General features: G+C 44.7%; 1 protein-coding gene across 2 annotated transcripts in view; it reads right to left on the reverse strand.

Annotated features, from left to right (window-relative positions):
• The window catches only part of SCAP (SREBF chaperone), a 67,143-nt gene that overhangs the window by 32,771 nt on the left and 22,906 nt on the right, over window positions 1-11,466 (reverse strand). For both annotated transcript variants that reach the window (XM_009323140.1, XM_009323139.1), the window contains exon 3: window positions 317-446. In XM_009323140.1, coding sequence (XP_009321415.1) covers window positions 317-446 — 130 coding nt within the window. The remainder of the gene's footprint in view (window positions 1-316; window positions 447-11,466) is intronic.

Raw genomic sequence — 11,466 nt, forward strand, 5'->3', positions numbered from 1 at the left:
GAGGGTGCACTCGATCCCCTCGTCCAGATCATTGATAAAGATATTGAACAAGACCGGCCCCAAAACTGAGCCCTGGGGAACACCACTGTGACCAGCCGCCAACTGGATTGAACTCCATTCACCACAACTCTCCGGGCCCGGCCGTAAAGAAGACTAATACAAGACAAATATAGCCTAAACTTAGAAGTTACACAAAGCAACACATCACCAGAAATATTTTCTGTTGATTACAGTAAAGTGTAGGTAACACAGCAGGGATGTTTCACCCTCTCATCCCCCCTCATACACACCCAGCCATCCCCAGTGCAGGACTCACCCAGTCGGGACGCTCGCTGAGATCCCCTTGCTGCAGACCCGCGTCTGGAGAGGGTGGAGAGTAATCCTTCACGGGGGTGCTGTACTCCACAGGTCCTGTTCCAGGCAGCGGCAGCTTCAACAGCGGGTAACTATGATTAAGACATAAGCAAGAAAGATTGCGCTTTGGTTTTAACTAGGCTTTTAGACAGTCTCCAAGAAGAGCTCAAATAATGAATGGGTCATGAAAAATGAGCCCACTCCAGCTAAATCCAACCTCTGCAGGCCAGGAGACGCAGCTGCAATACAAGAGGGCTTTAGCTCTCACAGGAACTGTTTGATGTGTTTCCCCAACACAAGAGATAATTGGTCTTTCTCCCTTGGAAAGGGATAACTAAAAATCCTGGGAGAAAAAGAAGGGAAGTTCTTGCAGGACCTCACCTGAATTACTCTCCGTCACCTGAAAGTTAGTAGTGCTAAAAACATTTAAGCACAGCCATGTCTCATCTATTCTGTAACCCACACAAAAATGAGACATTCATTGTATTCAGATGGCTGCTCTCCTGACCCAAACCCTATACTAATCACCTAATTTTCCTCATTAAGATTTAAACTATTTCCAGTATTTGTCATTAACTTCATTGGTCCTCAAAGCACTTTTAATAGTAGCAATAAGACACCAAAACAGCTACAAAATATTTACCTTCTTGCTCCTTTGTTACTACAATCTTGAGATGATTGTAGCAGCTATCCCACAACAAAGACCTCAAACTATTTGAAAGTTGAGAAACTGAGGTTTCAGAGTTTAGAATAGTGTTTTTAGCTCCAGAGGTTCTCAAAAGTGATTAAAACCGTATCAGAATTGAACTGGTGGAAAAAGCAAGACTGCTGTTACAGAGATATCGACCAACAAGTGGGAATCGTCAGCACCAAAACGAACCAGAGACCCGAGTTTCCTGGGCTTTCTGACAATATAACTTGTCTTTTTGTTGTCTGACGTGCAACAATCTATCAGGCCTTAAATTTCTGACATATTTTCCTGTTTATAGCTGAACTTTTCTTGCAGTATTGCCAGAATAAATATAAAGGCCTTGTGATTGTTTTCATGCAATAGCCTGCCCACTTCGTCAGGGATTAGCCTGAATCATCAAAGGCCACGGAGGGGACAAGCAACAGCTAAAGACAAGGCTTCAGACCGAACGACAAAAGGCTGAAAAAGAGCAACAAAATCAGAAGCAAAGCTTGTCACATTTGCCATTTTATTAGTTTGACAAAAATACATCATCTAATTATTATAATTTCATTGTGCAATGGGAGGGAAGAGAAAAAGGAATAATAAAATCATGTCATAATACATCAGAGGTGAAAATGCCCAACAAAAGCCACAATCCGGAGGCACAGCACAGCCTCTTTTCTCTCACAAGCAGCAATCACTTTTAGTCCTTCTAAACGACAGGTAGCACCTGCTTGTTACAAACAACCTGCTGAAAACAAAAGCCTGGGGGAGATACATACAGCAATCATCCTGCCTCTGATTGAGGCTGAGATACACGTAAGTTAAAATAATAAAATTGAGTATAGGTGATAAACAAAGCAGAATGAGTTGAACAGGTGACCGAGGAAGAATGATTTTTTCACTGAACGATTTTGATGTTGATGCCTGAGTGTGTCCAGAAATCTAAGGAAAACACTTCAGATTCATATTACGTGCTTATCCAGAGGTGGATTTCCCTGTGCAATCACCTGTCAGTTTTAAGGAGCCAGAACAATAATCTTTTATAGAACTTAACTCACTTAGAGGCACAAAATCTAAACAGCCAGCGCGTTGCAGGAGTAACAACGGGACACGCTGGTTTTGCCTCACAAGCACCGGTGGAGCAGCTCAGGCTTCAGAAGTGATCTTGTCGCTTCTCTGGTTGAAGCTTCATCTCTAGGACCAGCTACTGTCAGGTACGCTGAAACAAGCAGCGCCCGGTGCTGCGCCTGATCAGGAAGCCTCGATATCCAGAAGCTGTGGGAAACGCTGAGAGCAATGCAGCTGACGGTTGCATCTCCACAGTCCGTGGTGAGGACCTGACCACTGCCAGAGGTCACAGTTATGGCACCGAGTAAAGGGTGATGGAAACACTGAGCACTTCTGGATGCCAAATGTTTCACAAGCACTTTTCCCTAGTTCAGCAAGATTTAGCTAGCCCTGCACACAATCTTACCTTGAGAACTCTTTCAAACTCTTGCTGTCTTTCAAAGCAAAAATGCCCCAAATCCTGGCAGAGGTGTAACTTGCACGTGGATTTTTTTCACTTCCTAAAGAGCTGCTGGGATGCAAGGATTTTGCCTTCTTACTAGTTGCTAGGTAGGGAGAACTATTTTCTGTAGCCAGAGATTAAAGTAATTTCAGTGGGTGCAATGAGCTCAGCCTAGAGAAGCAATAAATTGCTGCCTCCCAGGAAGACGACTGCATCCCTCCCTTCGTCCCACTCACCTACATCTAGCCTAGGGAACAAGCAGCCACCCTTCCTCATCCTGCTCATTCAGTACAGCACCCCTAAATCCAGCGTGAGCAGGGGGCTGAACCAGATGACCTCCAGAGGTGCCTGCCAGACTCACCAGCCTGTGCTACCACAGCTAGTCCAGTGGAGGCCACCAAAACGGTGATGTGGCAGGAGAACGCGGTGCAAAAGGAGACACTGGGTTAACTGGACTCATCCAGGCTGGAGGAGACTGAGGAGGGAATCTAAAATGCAGTCTTCAGCTAATTAATTAGTGGTTATAGTGAAGATGACCCCAGACTTGTCACAGAGGCATACAGGGAAAGGACACAAGCTGCAGCAAGGGAAATTCCAATTAGACATAAGGAAAAAATTCTTCACAATGAGAGCGGTCAAACACTGGAAAAGGGACCAGAGTAGCTGTGGACTCTCCATCACTGGAGCTATTCAAAAGTCAACCAGACAGGGCTCCAAGCCTGCCTAAATTTGGGGTTAGCCCTGTTTCAAGGCATGACCTCCATCGTCACAGCCCCCCCCGTGTGGAAGGGGTCTCTGGAGGGCTCCAGTGCAAACTCCTGCTCAAACCAGGGCCAACCAGAGGAGCCATGTCCAGCCCGGGTTTGCATACCTCCAAGGACTGAAGTCCAACAGCCTCTCTGGGCACTTATTCTAGTATTTGATAATCCTCATAACGAACACTTTTTTCCTTGGATCTATTCAGAATTTCCCATCTGTCCATTGCCTCTTGTCCTTCCACTGCATACCCTGAGAAGAATCTGCCTCCACTTTCTCTACGCCCTCCCAGTAAGTAGTTGTAGGCCAGCAGTAAGATCACTACTTAGGGCTGAAGATACTCGGTCTCCTCAGCCTCTCCTCCTCCACGGTACTCTACAGCTCCCCACTCCGATAGCTCTGCTGGATGTGCTCCGGTACGTCAATGCCTTCCTCATTCTGCAGGACTGTAGTTTCACAAAGGCCAAACAGAGGGTAGACTCCCTTCCCCTTAACCCTGCTGGCTACACTTGCTAGTGCAGCCCAGGTCGCAGTTGGCCTTTCTGCTGCAAGGACACACTGCCTGACTCATGTCCAACTTGTCCTTTGCTGCAAAGCTGCTTTCCAGCCTGTCCCGCCCCAGGGGCTTACTCCATCCCAGGTGCAGGACTCTGCATTTGCCTTTTTGCCTTTGCTGAGCTTCCTGAGGCTCCTGTCAGTCCGTCTTCCCAACCTGCCAAAGTGTCTCTGAATGGTAACCGTGCTCTCCACCATACTGACTGCTCTCCCACGTCTGGCATGATCTACAAACTTGGTAAGCGTGCGCTCTGCTCCCTCATCCAGGTCATTAACAGCGATGTTAAATAGACCTCGCCCCTGTTTGTGGATTAGGGGGTTAACATGAACTGCTGGCAGAGCTGTGGGAGCAGCAACTTGCAGTAGAGGGACAGGAGAACAGCTGGGGAAGGTGAAGGACCTGAATTTCCACAGCTGTCTGCAAAATAACAACCGTGCCGTAATCACAGATGTTTTGCCAGTATGGAGCATGTCACATCAAGCAATTCTGGATTCTGTTATGTCCTTTCTGTGCTTGAGGCCACAAAGGAAGGCCTTAACATGCCAGCTTACATACCACAGAAACTTTGGAAAAAAGAGTATTTCTATGTTTTAAAAAAACTAGCCTCTGGAGATGGTTCTCAGCCACTAATACATTTACATCTGAATAAAAGCACTTCATCACCAAGAAACATGCCTGGTGCCCGAGTGGAGTGGAGATGTGTGTCAACTCCTCTACTGTCGAATAAATTCCTCCTACATATGTACTGGCTGTTCACAGTAGCCTTGGGTTTAGCTACGGAAGCTACCTGAGAAGCTGGGAAGGAGAAACGTTCATCTAAACAACGGCAGTTTGTACACAGCTTCCAGTCAGCTCGGGGTTACATGAGGCCTCGGAGAAAGATGCAAGACACAACAGGCTGCCTGATGGCAGCTAACAGGAAGGTTAGCCAGGAATCCCATATTTGTTTTTTCTGCTGTTAAAAAGTTTAACTTTCTGTAGAGGGGAAGAAGCAAACCACTCCCATCCTGAAGTGCAAGCCACCTCCCAAAATACTGGACACAGCACCTCGCAGGTCCTTGATGGCATTTTTGAATGACCAGGATTTTTGTTTTGTTGGGTTTTATTTTTCGTGTTCGGATTTTCAACTTGTCCAAAAAAATGTGAAAGTACATGCAAATGCAATGGAGGAAAGAGTAAATGGCATTTCTTGGAAAATTCAAAGGCAACAAAATGAGGGGAAAGACAAAAGGGACATTTTTGACAGAATTAAAACAAAACAAACAAAAAATCTAGAGATGTCTGTATACTGCTGAGGACTATATCCTACTGCAACTGTTGGCAAACCAAGGCAACCGAGACTCCCATATTCCACCACCCTCTTCAGGCCTGCGGTCAGGGTAGATCTGTTGATATCTAAATCACTTTCAGCATTTCCCTGCAATTTGATTAAATCATGAATATGGAACAGGATTTATGCTGTAGAAAAACATCTACATGCTCCCTCCAATCCATATTTTTAATCTATCCCTACAGTAAGTAAGGAAGAGGAAAGCGGCATCTAACACTGCAGTTATTCAAACTGTTTGCCTCTTCCTCGTGTGACGCGAAACAGCGTTAGATTTTCTCCATCTGGTCCGAAGTTTTCTGCAGGTCACACTGATGGGCTCCTTCAGCTTCTTCTACACTTCCAGGCTGCTCGGCCAACAAAAGTCATGTTGCCAAGTAGGACATAATTCTCTTCATTTCCCCATACACCAATGAGTCCTAATTCCAATACTCATCACTGTTAAAGACAGTGAGACGTAACACATTTTAGTCATGGCTCTACTCTCATAGGTTATTACCTTCATTGGGAGCAAGATGCCTTTGTGTTATCTGCATATTTTGAAAGAGGGAGGATTTAGATTAGATATTAGGAAGAAATTCTTCACTGCGAGGGTGGTGAGGCGCTGGCACAGGTTGCCCAGAGAAGTCCTGGCTGCCCCCTCCCTGGACGTGTTCAAGGCCAGATTGGATGGGGCTTTGAGCAACCTGGTCTGGTTGAAGATGGGGTTGGACTAGATGATCTTTAAGGTCCCTTCCAACCCCAACCATTCTATGATTCTGTATTTTACTGAGACCAGAAGAGCTGTGGCAGCTGCGGTATTAGAAGACACTGATGTGCACTCATCACGAACAGGACTTCCTAGCAGATTGTCTGGCACACACAAAAAAGCTGGAGCTATTTTTTATTATAATCCACATTTTCAGCAGCTATCTTCAGAGGAAAGACCCCACAGGAAATCCAATTTTAAAAGGTTAAAAAGGTTAAAACAGACCGTGTAGTCTGTACACACCTATGTTCAGCTCCTACAGTCCTTATCGCAACATGATCTAGATAACATAGACTGCTCGGGGTATTGTTTTGCAGCAGAGCTCAGGAACAAGACTTACTACTGGGACTCTCTTCAAACACTCCCTCATCTTGAGCCAACTACAACGTAAATATATGTCCCCATAAGGGAAGCAGGGACATATATTTACTTATATCACAGTGATATTTGAGGATTCATGTTTATGAAAGGTTTTGAGAATGTCTGATGGAAGAACAGACAAGGTACGCTTTCTAGATGATACTTATTGTAAGTTATTTCAGTAAGATGTTAAAACATTAGTTCTTGAATTTAATTAGCCTTATACAGGCATGCAATACCAGCTGATCTAGTCAGCGATACCTGAGACAGACTGACAGCAGAGAGAAAAAGAGGACAGACTGAGAAAGAACCACCCAATGATACCAAGAAAGTCACTAGACCTACTACTTCAGACATCAATGTTAGAGCATCTTTTAAGTAAAGCGATACTTAAAAAAACAAACCAAGAGCTGCTGCTGAGTTGTCAGAAGCACCCTGGCTTCCCACAGACACCAAACGCTGCAAGGACCGCGAGATGTGACAGGCCTAGCTCCTTTTCATGTCATCATCTAAAGCTGGTATTGCTGAATTCAAGCAAGAGCACATTTTAGTTACCAAGCATGAGGTAGGTTCAAGCAAAAATGTTCATCCAACTACTTTACATATTTTCAAGACAGCTTAGAGGGCCAAGATGGAGAACTGCCAGGTCAGCCTGAGGCAGCTGGCAATTCAACAGAACCGCAAACCCTACAGTTGCATATTCCTCCTTCACAGAATCAAAGCGGAGATCTCCACTGCCCCAGAATAGTCTTCTGCTGGTGAATATGAAGGAAAGTAGAGAGCTGCCAGGTCTTAGATAACAGGGAAAGTGGTGATACATTGCCTTAAGATAGCTACCACCTTCATTTTGCACACTGTAGAACAAGCTTTTAGCCTGTCTCCAGCCTGAACTATCTATCACAAAGATAGAACAACCTGAAAACCCACTACTAATGAGAGAACTGAAGTTTTATTAAAAGGGTCTTGCCAGTGGGTAGAGAAGGCCAGATGTTTGGCAGCAACAGTTCCCTGTTCAGCCTTGGTTAAGTGCATAAACAGTACCTGTTTCTGAATAAATGATGTTTGCACCGTTTACCACTGACAGGGCCCTCAAAAATCTGCACTGCTAAAGTAAAGATTCCCCTTGCTCTGTGCTGCCAGTTTCCTGTTTTCTGAAAGGCAGAATAGAGGTCTCATTACACAGAACTTGCTTCTAGTTTCATCACGCAGTCCCACAGAAGACTATTCCCTGTGGATTTGGAACATGAAGAGTCTGACAGCAACTCAGCTCCTCTGGTTATCACACACAAGATAGTACAAACCTGTAAGACAGTGAAATGTTCTTTGAGAAAGAAATGTATGTATGCACACACACACACACAAAAGGGCTCTGGTTCCAGTCAGTTCTACAGTTCTCTAGTAGCAGACCCTAGTGCTTCGGTCAAATACTGAACACCTGCAAAGACCCACCCTGTTTAATTCTCCTAAACCTGCTTCACGGAGTCAACTGCTTGATTTTAAATTCTTACTCTCACGAAAACCTATTCTTCAGAACTACACAGGAATTTCAAATTTACCCTGATTACCAGATTTATAGGTATCATCTGTTCTTCTCTGAGCTGGGGAGGAGGCACTACTCTTGTGTCAGATAGGCTTAAGTGGCACTCTCGTTCTACTTGGGGGGAAAAAAGAAAAAAGGAAACACTCAAGTAAGTTTGTCCCTGTAAAGAAGAATGTTTCTTAATGCAGATCCATTTAAGTGGGATGATGAAAATGAATGTCACCTACAAAGGGATATATAGTAAAACAAGAAGTTACCTAACAAGCCCTACATCTGTCAATAGCTAGTTCAGCAGAAAACCCTCCCTCTGAAGTGAAGACCAACTTGGATTTTCAGACTTTGATTAAGACTATAGAGTAAGAATGAGTCATAGGAATTTTTGCTTTTGCTTTGAATATTAATTTATTAACAAAACCAGGTATGCTATGTCTTGTCTACAGGTGACATTAAAAATAGTGTCTACACAATACTTCCAAGGTTAACAGAATACATTCAAACAACCAATAACAGACACTCTGTGGTGACTGTCCTACCTGATCCTTGACACCTGACCTTTTTAGAACAGGAGAAACACCATGTTACCTGTTGTCGCACTGCTTGAGAACCAGAACTGATGCAGGATAACTTGTAGACTATGCAGTTTATTTCAGCTTTTAAAGAAGTTATCTGAACACAAAGTGGTCAAGTTTTACTGAGGTGTGGGGGAGGAAAATGAGAACAAACTGAGTTAATTTCTTCTGCAAGAGAGTTTTACAAGCTTTCCTTGATTCTGGGTGCACACAGGTGCAGAAGAAAAGACTGTTTAACCCCTCTCCCTTTCAAGAATTCAGGATGCAAGATCCACCCTTGCTGGCTTTAACAATACAATGTATTTATTAACCATGTTTAAGGCTGAAGAATACAGAATGCTTCCTTTTTGCTCTACCCCCTTCTCCTTTTTCCACCCACTTCTTCAGGGACAGGGACTAACCTTCTCAGCAACACTGAGGATGTTACTAGCTCCTCCCCTGTTGATAAAAGTCAGCACGAGATCACTGGATCACTTGTGTATCTTCCTCATTAGAAAGACCTGTCATTCCTACTACTTAATTGGTCCGTGCTTGTTTCAGACACTAATCTGCATTACTACGCAAACAGTGCTGGGAGTCTCTTATCAGTCATGTTGGACAGAGACATTGCCTGAACGAGCTTCTACCCCAAAGCCGGACCTTGATTTTTTCCACCAGCTTCTGTCTCCAAATTTCAGCACATTTCTCACTTCTTGCAGTGAGGTGGATGAGATGAATCAGTGAGGTCTGTCCTAAGAAAACTGAACAGTTCTGAAGAGCACAAACCAATTAAATTCCAGCAGTAAATCAGTGCCAAAGACCATTACTCAGAGTCCTCACAATATGACTGCAGGAAAAAAAATGCAGATGTGACACTTTGGCCATCAGCGAGTTCCTCCCCTCAGCCAACAGAAAGCTTCCACAGGAGGTGGCCATCCGACAGCTCCCGCGAGCAACTGTCTGCAGCTGCTCCTGCAGACAGCACCCAACCCGCACTATGGGCTGAACATGCTCCACAGCTGCCAGAGTTTTGCGTTCTGGAAGGCTATTCAAATAGACATAGTTTAAAACAAATATACATACAGCTAGCTGTGCTGGGTCAGACCAAGGGTCCATCTGCCCAGCAGCCTATTTCTTACAGCGGCCAATAGCAGACGCCTAGGAAAGAGCAGGCAAGCATATAATGAATGAAATGCCCACCACATGATATAGTTCCAGGACTTAACTTCAACCTAAAGCGAGTTAGTGTATCAGCTAAAAATTCATTTTCCCAAATAATTGCTACCATACTTTTGAAGTTTCCTGCCCCACCCCATAGATAGCCAGCAGTCATTGAGATGACTGTTGATCACTTCTGTTTTCCTGTTATTTCATACCATTTTATATACTCAGGCATCCTGATTAAAAAAGGAATTATAGTCCTTTCTTTGGCCTTGGCACCCTGCCCTCCCCCAAAAAACCTGTAAAATTTCACTATATCTGAAGAAAGACTTGCTTAGAAGGATTCTAGTGCAGTAGAAGTCAGAAAAGTTACTGAATATCTCGCTCCAGGTTTACACGGTCGTAGTCCCTACTCATTCAACAGCTATAGTTGCACAAGCCACAGAGCTAACAACTGTGTGCAGCCACACACCACAAATATCAGATTATTCCACACAGAGCAAACAAGGAGGAGGCATTTCTCGGACTTCTAAGGATATTTATCAAGTGCTCACTGTAGAGAGCAGCCCCTGAATTTGAGCTCTGGCAAGAAAATACCCAAATTATAGTACAAGCCAAGGAACCTGAAATACAATATACTTGGTAATATAGCTTTGTTGTAAGTGGATAAGTAGTTTCATTTCTTGTTTTAAATGAATGAACAATATGTGGACTGCAACTGCAAAGCTACCTAGCCCCAAGAAAACAGGAGTTACTCTCAAATCACCTGATAGCAAGAGATGTGTGCTCCCTTTAGCACACATTTTTTCAGCTCGGAAAAAAACAGAAGACTGAAGGAAGGAAGCATGGGGGGAAGGGGACACTCCTAACACCTTGATAAATCAACACAACTCTTACACTAGAGAAACTGAAAAGGGAGCTTAAAAACAATTCTAAATCGTATTGCATTGCACAGCTCCTTTATAAACTTCATAGGCAGACTAAAAAGCACAGATACACGAGTAACAGACAGTTGAGGCTGGAAGGCAGCTCTGGAGATCAGCTAGACCAAACCTGCTCGGAGCAGGGTCAGCCACAGCAGGTGGCTCAGGGCCGTGTCCAGACGGCTTCTGAGTATCTCCAAGGATGGAGCCTCCACCACCCCTCTGGGATACCTGCTCCAATTGTTAACAACCTTAAAGTAAAAAAAGTATTTTCTTCTGTATAGGCAGAATCTCCTGTGTTTCAGCTTGTGCCCGCTGCCTCATGTCCTGTCACTGGGCACACACTGGGTGGTGAGCCTGGCTCCGTTCTCTTTACACCCTCTCCTCATATATTTATATGTGGTGACAAGATCCCCTGAGCCTTCTCTTCTCTAGGCTGAGCAGTCCCAGCTCTCTCACCCTTTCCGCATCAGAGAGATGATCCAGTCCCTTCATCATCCTGGCAGTCCTTTGCTGGACTTGCTCCACTAATTCCACATCCTTCAGTATACATACAGTGCCTGTATGTTAGGGAGTGTTTCAATTGTATAGAGCTCAACAATTGTGATGATGATACGGTTGAGTGTTTATGGGTAAGGATGAGGGGGAAGGCCAACGAGGCAGATATCCTGCTGGGAGTCTGTTATAGACCACCCAACCAGAATGAAGAGGCAGATGAAGCGTTCTACAAGCAGCTGGCAGAGGTATCTCGATCGCTGGCCCTTGTTCTCGTGGGGGACTTCAACTTCCTGGACATCTGCTGGAAATACAACACGGCAGAGAGGAAGCAGTCTAGGAGGTTCCTGGAGTGTGTGGAAGACAACTTCCTGACACAGCTGGTAAGTGAGCCTACCAGGGGAGGTGCCTCGCTCGACCTGCTGTTTACAAACAGAGAAGGACTGGTGGGAGATGTGGTGGTCGGAGGCCGTCTTGGGCTTAGCGACCATGAAATGGTAGAATTCTCAATT

Source organism: Pygoscelis adeliae, unplaced genomic scaffold (genome assembly GCF_000699105.1).
Source record: "Pygoscelis adeliae isolate BGI_AS28 unplaced genomic scaffold, ASM69910v1 Scaffold444, whole genome shotgun sequence".
Lineage (NCBI taxonomy): Eukaryota > Metazoa > Chordata > Aves > Sphenisciformes > Spheniscidae > Pygoscelis > Pygoscelis adeliae.